The 14,598-nt window shown below is 44.7% G+C and overlaps 1 protein-coding gene across 1 annotated transcript in view; it reads right to left on the bottom strand.

The window, feature by feature from the left end:
* The window catches only part of ERGIC1 (endoplasmic reticulum-golgi intermediate compartment 1), a 62,599-nt gene extending 54,475 nt beyond the window's left edge, over positions 1-8,124 (bottom strand). The window contains exon 1 of the mRNA XM_054217203.1: positions 8,018-8,124. Within this exon, the coding sequence (XP_054073178.1) occupies positions 8,018-8,037 (20 nt within the window). The 5' untranslated portion in view covers positions 8,038-8,124. The remainder of the gene's footprint in view (positions 1-8,017) is intronic.
* Positions 8,125-14,598: the final 6,474 nt, after the last annotated feature.

The following is a 14,598-nucleotide window of genomic DNA, read 5'->3' on the forward strand; positions in this document are numbered from 1 at the left end:
TTTTGGAAGCTGCTTTCTGAAAGGTTTAAGTCCCGGCTGCACTAGGACAGCATACAAATCAGAGATTGTACAAAACAGCATGAATCATAGAATGGTTTGGGTTGGAAGACACCTTAAAGATCATCTAGTTCCACCCCCCTGCCATGGGCAGGGACATCTCCCACCAGACCAGGTTGCTCAAAGCCCCGTCCAACCTGGCCTTGAACACCTCCAGGGATGGGGCATCCACAGCTTCTCTGGGCAACCTGGGCCAGTGTCTCACTACACTCACAGTAAAGAATTTCTTCCTAATATCTAATCTAAATCTCCCCTCTTTCAGTTTAAAACTGTTACGCCTCATGGACAAATATAAAAACTGGAGAGGAAAAAAAAAAAGGGGGTGAAGAAATTGCTCTATCTTCATAAAGCTTCCCTCAAAAGCACACAGGCCAAACCATACCCTACTGCATGACAGAGAGATTTCTCCATATCAGTAAGGGAAACTCCTGGACATCTGCTAGACTCACCATCTCACACTGGACCAGGCCAAGAAACCACTCTGAGGAAAAACTGTTCAGCCACTGCTCTGCGAAATGAGCAAACAAACTAAGGTCCCCTTGAAAAAAATCAGTAACTGAAGCTCAGAAAGGGATTGCTACTTTCCTGAAGCTGAAAAGAGTTAAGAATAGCAGAACCCTGACTTGAGAGAGTAGACAATGGCGTTCACTGCTGTATGCACACACAACACAAAGTCTTCCTTCTCCTCCAAAGCAATTTCTGTAAGACAAAAGCCATTCTTAATACACACGTATTTAGGGGCAAAACCATACCCTTTCCCAGAACATCCGGCAGGGATTAAAATATATTGTACTTTTTCAGTATCTAACTTAGTAATACCAATAAACTTGCAGTGACCAGCTCCGGCTCTCCTATTTATATCCCAACCTAAGGAGAGGAGAATTTCTGTATGTGCTTCTACATCTCAGTCCTGGTTTTGAGTTGCATATAACTATATTACCTACAAGCAACTACAACTCAAATGTATCATCTGGCTTCCAAGTGAAGTTCCTGGTTTTGACTCAGTTTCCAAGAAACATCCGTATTGATGCTACCCCACTACAAAAACATGACTGATACAGACCCAAGATAGAGCCACAACTTGTAGTTGGGGACCACGTTCACGAGTGTTTGTTAGTCCAGGTATAACTTGTTATAATGCAGCAGACAGATTCAGATTGCTGTTCACTAGCGTCACATTTGATTTAGAGTGATGTGGAATCCGTGTGAGGCTCTGAGACTTCACCTTTATCAGAAAACACAAAGTCATATTTACATTACTGGCTGTACTGATGTTTTACCAGACTCTCCAACCCTGTTTTATTCACAGCACACAGTGGTCTACAGAAACGGACAGCAATTAGGGAGGCAAGTGATCTGCCTTAGGATACGACTGTGAAATAAATACTAAGCCACCATGACTGCCTGGAATCCTCTTAGCAGTAATACATGCCCATCCATATTAACATGGCATTTTGAAGGCTATTCTATTAAATGCCAATCTTTCTGGCTTCTCTGGATTAAACTAGATACGTCTCATTTGGAAACATCCTTAAAAACCAAAGGAAAAAACAAACATCCAAGCACCCGAAATTCAAATGCAACCAATCACACTGTCTGCCTACTGCGGTCCCTACTTATGTGTGTGTCTCCCATGACCACTACTAAAATACTCCAACATTTCAGTATAAGGAGGATTTTGTAGATTGTGGTAAAATTGTGGTTAATAGTTTTTTGGCAGAACAAGTTTTCCATTTTGGAGGCAGCTGGCTCAGTACAGGAATACCTAGACAACACTTCAAGGCTTGTGCTTGGCTAGAAGACCCAAAAAACAGATGATTCCACTACTACTTCTTCCATTGCAAGACTATTCTTTTCTCACCACCTCCACCATTTGAATTACATGCCTAAAAAATACACATGCACACTTCAAAATACAAGCTCAACAACTTCCACAGCTTCTCACTCCACGCTGGTGGTATTGCTTCAACTCTGTTTACAGTGTGAATCAGTCATTTTCACAGCAATGAACTATGATGGCATGAAGAAAGCATCTGTGTCATCAACGAGTGAACAAAGGAGGACAGTTAAAGTTCAGAAGGAACAATACAAAACTTTCCTACAAAGCCAGACCTTAATACTTCTGTACTTACTCAGGAAAAGTTTTCTACTCCAACTATATTTAAAGAGAAATACTGCATTAGGGAGACTTAGGAAGAAATATTTACACACATGCACACTATGTATAATCAGTTATTTGTGGCATAAACATCAATAGACTCTATCTGTACAACTCCGCTTGCCCGTCTGACTGCTGTGACTGCAGAATAATTTCTCAGGTGCCCTCAAAGGGCTATTGTTGAAACAAAGTTAGTCATGGTACTGCCTGGCACCAAAATCAACTTTGGTAATTACGTAAGGTGGCAGCAATACCACTTGGAAGGCTTGTTTACCAGCGACATTGCACAATGTGAAGTGGAACATACTTGCCAGACGTGGCTGCGGTTCAAGATGAAAATATGCTTGTAGAGTTACCAGGCACTCTGAAGCGGTCAGCTATCGCTTCAGTAGCTGGAGACAAAAAGTGCAGGAGCCTGCAAAGTGTAGAGAGGCAACTATCTAATCAACACAGAACACGGGGAACATGGAGACGTTAATTTAGGAAGCAATGGCTACCAGCTCAATCACATACAGGATTTAAGATTTTGAACAAAATCATTGTACAAGTGGCAGTGTCTATGGCTGTGGAAGTGAACATGACCATGCACAGCTTAGTACAGGGCACACACAAACCTTTCTGATACACCATTGCTACACACAAACCAGTAGCCACCACTCGTTTAATCAGAAGCCGTACTAGCCAGCCTTAGCTGTTTATTCTTCTCTCTTGTCCTCCCCGCGCTGTTTCAGCCAAGAACACACCTACCTGCTGCTATCACCACCGTGTACCTTCTGTAGGAGAGGCACCACCATGAGCTCATTTGTTAAAGTAAGTTCATCGAGTAATTCTGCCAAATGAACTAGTGCGTGTTAATGCAGCTAGTTAAACATTGTGCTGGGAGAGAGCTAGCAGGTGGATGGAGTACAGAGCACCATGATCCAATGAGAAACACGGAGCTAGCTGAGACTCCAAATTAAAACTCCTGAGCAAACATGTACATTTCCACTAACATTTGATATTTATTAGGCCGTGCCAAAACATCATGTAGTCACCATTTCTGCTTAACAATTGGCAAATATTCAAACGCAGGCCAAACAAATCCCATACAAGTATAAGTCAGATTTGAGGGGTTACAGTAAGATTTTAAGTCGTGACCCTCACAAACCTGTCGGAAGAAAAATGGTAGGATTACGAAAGAAAGCTTTGCTCCTTCTTAAGCCTGAAGACTAAGATAAAGCTACTTTCCTTAGGCTCACAAGTGAATGAGAAATTGTTGTCCAAGGGGTTGCTTAATTCGGAAAAGATTTTTCTCCTTAGACTCCAAATCGCTTACAATCTACTGGTTTGCCCTCACTAATCTGGTCGGAAATCGAAGGCGGACAAATAGACCTCCCTGATGTTGCTGAAGCAGTCTGTATCACTGGTTTCGCAACTGTGTCAGGTCAGATGTCTTGAGCATCAGTTTGCCTATTAGGCATCACAACTCTCATGTCTAAATTAAAGCCAAACATACTGCCTCTCCTAAAAGGAATAAGGTTTGAAGTGTGTCAGCTTTGCTTAAGACTGGACAATTTGATTTAAAAAAGACATACGGGAATCGAAGCAAAGACCTGCCTGTGTCCCAAAACAACAAAAATGTTGTTTACATCTGAATCAGAATACCCATGTAAAAAGTATCATTTATCACAGATGTGCCAAAGAACAGCTGACTGTGGGAGTCCATTGTACTGTGCAGATGCAGATGGAATAAGAGTCTTTGAGGCAAAGAACTTCCACTCTAAATCAGCATTTAAATCTAAATCCCCTCTAAGCCTGGCTCTTTTCCCATGACCTCCAAAATCCAGGTATAACATACTGTTACTTCATTCAGGTTATCAAGAGCTGTAAAATAGCCAACACAAAAACAAAATCAAGCAAACAAACCAACCAAAAAAACCCTAATGAAAACATCACAATAATTAATTGTGGAAAATAAATTCTGAATTTCTCAGTTAAATATAAAAATAAGGATTCACACATATTTGCTACTCTATGCCCAGAAAAGTGGCCAGGGCACAACTGAAAATTGCCCACAATTAGAACATAAACTTGATTTCAGAGCAGTCTATTTTAGTTTTTCTCAGTCTAATCAATTAATGCTACCAAAATAGTTCATAAGTTTCAGTGTCAGCCACAAAGCCATCAGTAACTCTTTCATGCAAATAGGCAGATGCCAAGAAAAGCCAACAGATTCAAGAGAACTTGCAGCAGCGTTTCTCTCTACCATGTCTACAACCAGCGCACAGGAGTTAACTTCATTTTCACTGCTATAATTCTCAACACCAGAGCAATCTAAAGCCCAGCACTGGTTTTTGCTGCTGAAGCTAAGCCTCCCCGATAACCGGATCGCACAACATGTGAGAAACCTTCTGGCCCACAATCACCATTCAAGATGACCCAGGCTTACGGTTTAATCTAATTATGATTTTAACCGTTCACTGATGCTGCAAGTACGCATGTGACACTGGGTCTTAAAGGCTTGAGGGGGAAAATACCCTTTCAGCTCCTGCGATATAACGCAAGATCCCCAATAAAATAGGTATGAAGCTGCTTTGCTGACACAAGTTCTAACAAACCAGGGGGAGAGGCAACAAGGAAAAATCTGTCTCTCTCTTGCAGCCAAGTAGGTTTTAAAAAATAAGAAAGAACCAGGCCTTCCGGATATACACACTGATTTAGTAGTTCTGTAGGAGGGCTGGTGTCTCGTGACATGCATTAAACAGACCTGTACTGAAGGCTCCAATCTGGAAGCTGAAAACTTGGTTCCTTACCAACATCACAGCAGGACTGTAGAGATTAGTGCGAATGAAATGCTTTGAAAAATGAAAAGCATTAGGTAAGTACTAAGTATTATTAGAACCCTAAAGATACTTGGGACAGAATAATTATTATTCACTTGAAATTACAAAAATATTATTTTATTTATAAATTAAATGGATTTTATATTAGCAAAGGGAACCATTGATGAGCCAAGAAAACAGAAGTCCTACAGAAAAAGAAAGTACAGTACAAAATAATACAAGTAACAAAACAAGCTATTTCCTTATCTGATACCAACCAACATGCCTCAGACCCATGGAGACAACTTCCAAGAAACATGAAGAACTTTAGGTTCTTCAGTCTGGCCGAATATGAACCCATTAGTCTAGGAGATAGGAAACAGATGTAGTCACATGGATGGAAATGCTTTCTTTGACTTTTAGTTGGTGAAGAATAGGGACTTTTTTGGTCATGGGCTTTTTTCATTACTTGTCATTTGTGTCTCTGTTGTCTCCAGATGAGACTGTGGCAACCTACTCCTCCTAGAGCTATTTTGTGTGGAAACAGAGCTCAAGTCACAAACTTCCAGTTGGTCTACTATGCCCCTCTCTACAACTGATGTTAGCTGTCAATGTCCTGCTGCTCTAAAATATCAAAAATAAAAGCTCTAAGTGAGGGAAGGATACAACAAAAAAAGAACTTGCTTTCCCAAATGCCCTAGCAGAGCAGTTAAGGACAGTGATTTCTTCAGATGCATTAGCAACACACACCTGTGAAATCTGTGGCTCCCAGAAGACAATGCCTTTCCACTTGGAACCTCTGAATTTTATACTCCAGAAGATATGTAGGGGCAATTTTAAAAGTTTCTTAACAATCCAACCCTCTAATCATACATAGGCATAACACCCACTTTAAAGTGTGTCCTAAAGGCAGGGTGCCAAACTGTACCTGCCAAAGAGAACATCCAGCTGAAATCTCCGAAAGAAAAATCTTGCATTTTGTATGATGAAAAACGTCACTTCTTCATTCAGAAACTTGCTACAGGTGGTAACCTTATTTCCCTAAGGGTACAGTACTGTATGTTCTATAGTTGACAGGAAGTAACTGTACATTTTTTTAATGTATGCATCACACTTTACCTATGACAGTAAAATTTTCCACCCTCAGCAGATTTTCTTTCACTGACTGCACAATGAACAAAAACCACAACAGCTTAAAGATAGTCTCTAATCTTTGCAAAAATTTTGGTCCTGAACTCTCTTCATGCTTCTAAAAAAAGGAAAGTGGTTTGTTGCGTGTAACAAGTTTCTCTGTATGTTTAAGTACAAAGTTCTTGTTATCAAGGGCAGTCTTTTAAAAATTCATCTTTGCAGAAAAGCTGAACTTCAGCAAGCTTACATTATTTGAGAAGGTGCTTTGAAGTTTCTATTTCTAATCCTCCAATCTGAATGACAAAGATGTTACTTGCAATTGTGTATCTTTAAAATGCAGATCTAAACTGATGCCTCTATGTTTTTGTAACTCATTAACACAAACTCTGCAATTCCGCCTTTACTGAACGTCTTTGTTCCACTCCAAAGTGAAGCACTAGTGCTGTCTCTTAACATGATTACTCTTGGTGAGCCAGTGTTTCCACATGCATGTTCTGAGACCCAACAAAAATTACATTTTCAAAGACATCTGAAATAAGATTTTCTTTATCTGCCACTACAAAGCGACAGCCACAACCCAGGATCCCTTATTGTTCATGTATTGTACAAGTCTGAAAATAGATGGCAATGGGATTTGCAGCTGGCAGAATGGCTCCGAAGCTGAGAAGAATTTTTTCTACCAAATTTTACACAAAAGCAGAAACGGGGCTCTGGGCCCCGGATCCCACATGATCCAGCAGATGCTGTTTCCAGCTTCGGCAAGTTTTCATTCAGAAGCAACTGCCTCCATGTTCAATAGTGCCCCATGGATCACATACAAGAACCTGTTAGCCTGTATAAATGAGAGGCCTGATTTAGAATTACAGCAGAAACACAACAACACAACTTTTGTTTGGGAGAACTAAAAACCTGCAATATCACCATTTCCCCATCATCTCAAAGGGGTGCAAATGTATGCTTCAGGATGGCCCTACGTGAGGGGAATCAAACAACAATTGTATCTCTCAATTCCCAAAAAGGTATGTATTTTTTCTTGTAATGTTAATGCTCTAGTAAAACCTACATGAGAAAACCCATCCGTGCGTCTTCCCCGTGGCACCTATGAATTTGGAAAGTTACAGATCTTTGGTTCAGGAATGGCTCAAAAAGAAAATGAATCCACAGTTGCTATTTTAGCTCTGTTTGAGTCAAAGTGTTCTTTTTCGCTTCTGCTTTGGTACCTGAAACTGACTGCTATGGCCCGCAGGATGCAGACACCCTGCAGCAAGGCCAAATCCTGCAACTCACACCTGCTCAAAATGCCAAAACCAAAGGTGGAGGGGCCGACGTGGCTTCCTGGCCATCAGAGAGCCATGGCCTGCGTGTGGCCCTTCTCACAGGCAGCCTCCCCGTAAGGAGCGACCTCCTCACACTCCAGCGGGAGCCCGGGGACCTGCGGGGAGGAGACGGGGCCCAGCGCCTTCACCCCGACACCCGCAGCCCTCGGCCCCGCCGCTCCACCCCTCCATCCCGCCCGAGGGAGCCCGAAACTCCACGCACCTCCCTCGTACTTTGCACAACAGCCGTATACAATAACAGCCGCTCGCTGGGCTGAGCCTCCCGGTTTCCCACGTCCCTTCCCTGCCCAGACCTACTTCTTCCATCCCTCCCTCCCTCCCTCCCTCGGGTTTCACCTCGCCCGCAGCCGGTCACAGGCCCGGCTCTCGCCTCCCTGTTGCGGGGCGGCCTGGCATCAGCGGGTGCTCCCGCCCGGGAGGCGCCTGCCCCGGCCGGGGGCGGCAGGGCCGGGGGCGGCAGGCGGGGAGCGGCGGCCCCGCCGAGGATGGGGGTGGGGGGGGCGTTGGTGGGCGGCTCGCCCGGCCGCACTCACCTCCTGAAGTCAAAGGGCATGTTGGTGGCGAGCCCCGGCCAGGCTGCGGGCCCCGCCGCCCCCGGGCCCGGCTTCTCGCCTCGCTGCCGCCGGCTGCAGGGCCAGGAAGTGACGGGCCCCGCCGCCGCGCAGCACCAGCCCATTGGGCGGCTGGAGCCGGACGCCGCTTCCGCCGCCGGGTTACGGACAGCGGCGGGAGCGGCGGACCCCGAGGGTCCTAGGGCTGGGGGCACCCCCGGGAGGGGACACCCCGCGGGCCTCGCCTGTCCCGCCGCGCCACAGCCCGCCGCCCCGGCAGCTCCCCGGGGCCCGCGGAGCGCCCTACGGCACCCAGGGGTCCCCTCAGCACCCCACAGCTCTGAGGGGCCCCTCGATGCCTGCAGTGCCCCGCAGCTCTGAGGACCCTGCCGGTACCCTGTGGCGGTCCCCTCAGCCCCCCGTGGCCCCTCAGCCGACCCTCTCGGTGCCCACAGCACCCCAAGGGCCCTCCCGTGCCTTGGCAGCCCCAGCTGCCCCATAGCCAGGGAGCTCATGGAGGTGATCCTGCCCGGCAGAGCAGGCCCAGCCCTGTGGGGATGGCTGGCCACAGTCACTGCCCGCATTAGCAAGGGGTGTTGGAGTCTGCCAGCTACCCGTCAGCCATCCTGAGCTGCCACGGGCTGCCTCAGCCGAGCCAGCGGGATGGCCCAGGCCTGCAGGCCGGAGCGCGGCAGCTCGCACAGATGCCGTGTTTCAGGTTTTGTCAGGCATCTCTTGCATTCTCAGCATCGCAATAATAACAGCTCATGTTTGCGTCTGCAGCCGTCGTCTTTCCTCTGGAGACGGAGTCAAGCCGCGGTGACAGAACAGGGAAAGTCTCGCACTTCAAAGTGCCCATAAAGGAAGGAGGAGCACCCCTGCACCACCGAGACATGCACCCTCACGCACCTCTCCCCGTGGAGGATGAACGCCTCTGATGCCAGTGTGGCTCTTTCACTTTCTCTCGAAAATATTTCTGCAGTTTTACTGAAGGTCGAGGAATTAAAATAAGAAAAAGCTCCCCCTTCTTTGGGCAAGACATTTCCCCAGTCGTGCCATTTTGCCTGAAGTACTAATGCTTTTGTCTGAACGTGTCCCTGCCGGGTTTAGTGCAGTGCACATGGCTAATCCCGCACGCCATCCCGGGTCCTTTCCTTAATAATGTCACCCACTAATAGCATCAGTCACGGACTTTTTGCTGCAGGTAAAGCATGACCGCTGCTGCATTAAGAAGTGCTGTCACCTATGGTCCACATTAGATTACAGTGCAGGAACAAAATACAGCTACTCTTGACTTTTAAGTCTAAAAGCAGGGCAAGAGAAAGAGGGAAATGACAGCAATCTAAATGTGCTGTGTGCAACATACTGATTTTCTAATTGATTCTGCAGCTTTCTTCCTCTTCCTCCTGCTGTCATCATCTCTGTACTTACAGATTCACAGCTTTCCATTTTTCCTTTCACCCAGAAACCAGGCACATACCCAGATAAAGAAAGAAATTCAGATTGAAACAAGCAGAGAAAAAATACTGGAGAGTCAGAGCCGTTAATCAATGCCATAATCTTTCAAAGCAAGAGAGAATAATTCATGCCGGGAATATTCAAAACCAAACTGGAGGAATCCCGGGGATGAGATAACAAGGTACAATCCCTCAGAAGCCCCCAGGGAATAGATAAAAATACCTAATTGCTTTTTTTTGATCTCAGACATCTAAATTATCCAACCGCATTGTGCAAGCATATTCAGCAGGTTGCTAACTGATCAGCCACGAAATCCTGCTGCACTTCGCATTGTGCTCCAAAACTGAACAACCCACTGAAATTAATGAGACAATTCTCATCTCTCATGAGGTCAAACCAATTACATAGGCATAGCCAGCGGGTACTATCTGTAGTGGAAAAAACAAAACAAAACAATGCCTATCGAGTTAGAGTTACACAACCAAGTGCTTGTCGAGGCTCCTGGCAAGGCCCCGGTATCATTAGCTGTTATTAACTGTCTTGTGCAAAGGCATCAGCTCTCTCAGGAGCCAAGAGAGTGCTCAAGTGGTTACAAAAGCACTTGTACAGCAGACAAATGTTGAGGTGGCCTTGAAGAGTCATTCAACTCTTTCGCAGGCTCGAGGCTGAAGAACGTCGGAGCTCACATTGTGAAGATTTTATTTGCAACTAAAAGGTCAAACTGTGAAGAAAGTAATGAGCTCAGAGCAGCGCCAGGACAGCTTTCCAGTTGGGTCCAGCTCACTTACATCCTTGCCAAGGGAAGAAGAAGTTAATGCCCTGAGATAAGACCCTCGTCACAATATTGTTTAATTACATAAGGCTTCTAGTGAGCCTGAGATAAGAACAGGAATTTGTCGGCGGTCCAGCTGGGTGCGGCTGCTTAGATCATGTTGTGTATTAGAATGGGAACTAAAAGCACGGGTTTATTCGAGGTGGTTGTCACACCACCTGGAATGAACTGGAATGAGAAAACTGATACTGACAACTGATTTAAAACTTAACTCTCTTTTTCGTGTGAGCAATAAAGGAACATTTTCCTGACAACAGTAGCCTTAAAACTGTCTATTGTTTCTCTTCAAATTGCATTAGGAACATCAGTTGAGCCAAACTGCTACCCTGAAATCAGTAAGCAAATACATTCAGACTCTTTTATCAGTGAAGAAACTGAAGCAGAGGGATTAATTGAATTGACTCACCTAAGACTACAGAATAAGATCAGCTTCAGCTCTAAAATTAGTAAACAAATCCCTTCATTTCTAATTCTGTGTTCATAATTGTTCTTGCAGAAAAAGAATATTTTCCTCATTCCAGTTCACTTTCTTATAGATAAATCAGATCATGGATGACTCTATCTGGATTCCTAACTAATGCCTCACAGCAACAAAACTGGTACTTCCTTCCTATAAAAAAAAGGTGGCCAAAAAGTGCTTTATTTGAATCATCTTCCTGGATATTTACTCCATAAATTCATGGTTTCCTAGATATTCCTAATTTCTAGATGATGTGCTATTCTTTACTTTTAAATTCATATTAATATAGCTTATATTAATCCTTGGTAATTTTTGTTATCTCTATTTTGTAATCTCTAAATTTCCTCTTTCCCAAGAAAGTGTAACCTCGATCCTTACCCACTCGGTGCGGGTTTGGATAGTATAACATCTTGTACCACTCATGTATGATTTCCTCTTTTGTTCTCTTTGTGATTCCTTACACACGGCTGACTTTTATGTTAGCCTCTGGCTTGCACTACGGCTCTTGCAGTGGGAATGGATTGTAAGTGCTGTGACTAGGTCATGAGCAGCATTGTTTGCTAAAGGTAAAGCTGGGTACATACAGTCATCGTTTAGGTCAATTAGGTTTCGTTCATCAATTGGGAATGTGCAGTGACTGTTAAGGAAGGCGCAGTGCTTATTCACTTATGCCCCTTCTGCTGCTGAGGTGTGTTTGCTCCCAGCTGAAGGGGAGCTTTTTTGTTTGTTGTGTGGCAGGGTACACACTGCGAGATTTTTACCCTTGTGCTTTTATTCACAGGACATGCTTGTAGCACTGGTGTCGGGGCGGGGGGTTGGGGATTGAAGTGAGCGCATTGCTTTGCAGGGCGTGTTTACTTGATGATGTGTTGTATTCTGCTGGGTGTGTCGCTGACTGCATGAAGCATTAAACACAACTGCCGTTCAGGAAAAGGAAAAAACATTTTAGAGAATGAAGAGAAAATGTTATAAAGCATTTAAAAGTATAAATAACAGCATGGGAGGAAATCTTTCTGAAGGAACAGGATGCGCATGTAGGTGAAGAATTCAAATACAAGTGCTGTGCTAAGTATAATCAGTAATGAGAGCTCAGCCCTTCCTCTTAGGATTTTAGTAAGCTACATGTTGACAATACTTTCCAAATATCAGGGAACAAAAAAGCAAGCTTTAAGTCTTGTCACAGTGTAGTATGTGTTTATGATATATGTTATGCTGTTCATTTATTATTGTGAGACTGGACTTAAGGTGGACCATAGAATTAATTAGTATCGACTCAACTTACTATGTAAGGTCCTTCTTTATTGAGTATCTGAGCTTTTTCCGTAAGAAAAGATAACAACCAACTCTCTTCTTCCTGCTTAATATGCAGAAGATAATCTGATTATCTGATAGATCTGATAGATGATGGGGCTGGCTACAGCTGCTGTGTATATGACTGAGTATGGAGAAGGGGGTCTGTGCAGCGACGTGCCCTCTTCCTTGTCCTGTGACAGTGAGCAAGCACGTAGTTGGGCAATGCTAAGGGGAATCTACTGCTCTTAAAGTCCCTAGAAAATTTACCCAGTTTTTAATATGGTTTCTCTTTGCTTGTTTGCTTTACTTTTGGGTGCCAGGAATTTACTATGGGAAAGTCACAGTGAGCAGAACATTTTTGTATTTGGTGTCTTTTTTCACTGTGGAAATGAACTCCACAAAGAATTTTCAGCTACTGTCACAGGCTGGCCTCATGTTTTCACAGCATCCCTATATTGGTTATTATTCAGTGAACTTCAGGAGGCTGCAAACACATGAAGGGTCATGGCTAAAGGGAGATGCAAGTTAACAGTTAACTAGAGTGAAGTCCTGTAAAAGAGGACTTTGAACATTAAAACAGAGAGACACATCTCAAAGAGATTTGGGATTAGCAGCAAAGAAGAGTTGAAGATTAGCACCTAATTCTCAAAGCGGGAATGCTCTGTAGTGAGTTAAATGCCTAAATTCCCCATACAGTGGAGAGGAATACTTAGGAACCTAAGGACTTGAAGCGCCCTTTGCTAGTGCACCGAGTGGCAAGATGCCTACGTCAGCCAGTAGGAAATACTTAAGAGAAGGGAACATCTGAATATCTCACTGTGAAACTCTGATACAGGACCAAAAAGTGTTTGCTAATGGGTTTAAGTAACATACTTGGCATGGACACCTGAATCAGTCTTCTCAGTGAAAATATGCTTGGGAGATGAGCCACCCCCTCTACTTTAAATACTCACCACGCGCTGAAGAGCACTGCCCTGGAAGCTGGTTCTGGACCTTTGAACAGGGAGTGCTGTGAGAAACTGTAGGACGTTCAGGGGAAGGGAGGAAAATGTGCTCTGCCCAGCCTCTGAAAGCTGAACCACGGTGTAACCAGGAGCGCAAAATTTCTTCTGTTGGAGTAGGGTGCCTGGTTAGGGCTCTTAGCTGGGAAAAAGTGGTGATATTGGGACTGGCACACTCGTGAAGGGGTCTGTGACTTACTAATGCTAAATACCTGTAAGCACATAAGCACTCCTGAGAGTTCGCTTCTGCTGTGTACTTTGAGTCCTACTCAGTCACAGCATGCCTAGGAAATTGAGTCCTTAAGACTTTACTGGCAACCCCCCCCAACCTGATTTCTGGATGGACTTAGCCAAGTAGATGACAGAATTCAACCCACCCAGAGCAGTGGGGCTGCTGGGCGCCAGACCTTTTGGCGCCTAAAGAAGCTTTCACCAGAAGCTGTAGGCACTTACAGCATCTGACGTAGCTGGGGAGTCAGAGCTTTCCTGGGTTGCTCTCATGAGCAAAGGCGCCAGCAGTCTGCAGAAGTTGCACTTTGGTGCCTGAGTGCTATTTTGGATCTCTCCCAGAGACCTTGCACTAGCAGGCTTGCAGTGAAGAGCCGGTGCGAAAGCTCAGCAGGGGCTGGGGATGCCTGGTTTGCTGCATCAAGAATGACCTTCTCAGAATGGATGGGTTCTTCCTAGGTATGGGCTGTGGAAGCCAGCTCGGGCATCCAAACGGAAGGTCAGGCTGTGCTCCGGTCTCTGTCTAGCAGGAGGGAATGCTATCCTGTGGCCAGCAATACATGGAAACCAGCATTAGATTAGATATTAGGAAAAATTTTTACACTGAAAGGGCTATCAAGCATTGGAACAGGCTGCCCAGGGAAGTGGTGGATTCGTCATCCCTGAAGGTATTTAAAAGACGGGTAGATGTAGAGCTTAGCAATATGTTTTAGTGCTGTTTTTTGTCAATAGTGATGTTTTTTGTAGATAATCTGAAGGGTCCCTTCCAACCTAGACAATTCTGTGGTTCTATGATTTTTCAACAGAATGAGTATGTGAGGATTTAATAGCAGTGGGCCATCACAAAGGCCCTCAGGCGGTAAACAAGTTAGCCAAATCAAAACCTTGACAAGGAGGAATTTTTCAAAGAAGGCACTGGAAGCTTTGTTGGAAGACTTCCCAAATCCTACTGCAGCACTCTGTGGGCAGCCAGTCATGGTATTGCAGCTTAGCAGGTTCTCACCCATCATTTGACCCATTGGAACGAGCCATGTGCGTGAGATCTTGAATAGCACTTCACCATCTTACTTTTGGCATGGTCGTCTGTGCTGCCTTATCAGCTTTCTCAGTGGTTTCCTCTAGATACTGTGTAGTGTTTAGGGAGCTGAGTAAGCCCAGTGTGACATTTCAGACAAGAGATACGTAGTCTTTTTTCATCTTTTTCACAGTAAGCATATGGATTTTTAATTGCTTCTTTTGCTATTTGCTAGCAGGCTGCTTCTGCAAATGACACTTGTGTTTTCATCATTCT

This window comes from Rissa tridactyla, chromosome 11, assembly GCF_028500815.1.
Source record: "Rissa tridactyla isolate bRisTri1 chromosome 11, bRisTri1.patW.cur.20221130, whole genome shotgun sequence".
Classification (NCBI taxonomy): Eukaryota; Metazoa; Chordata; class Aves; order Charadriiformes; family Laridae; genus Rissa; species Rissa tridactyla.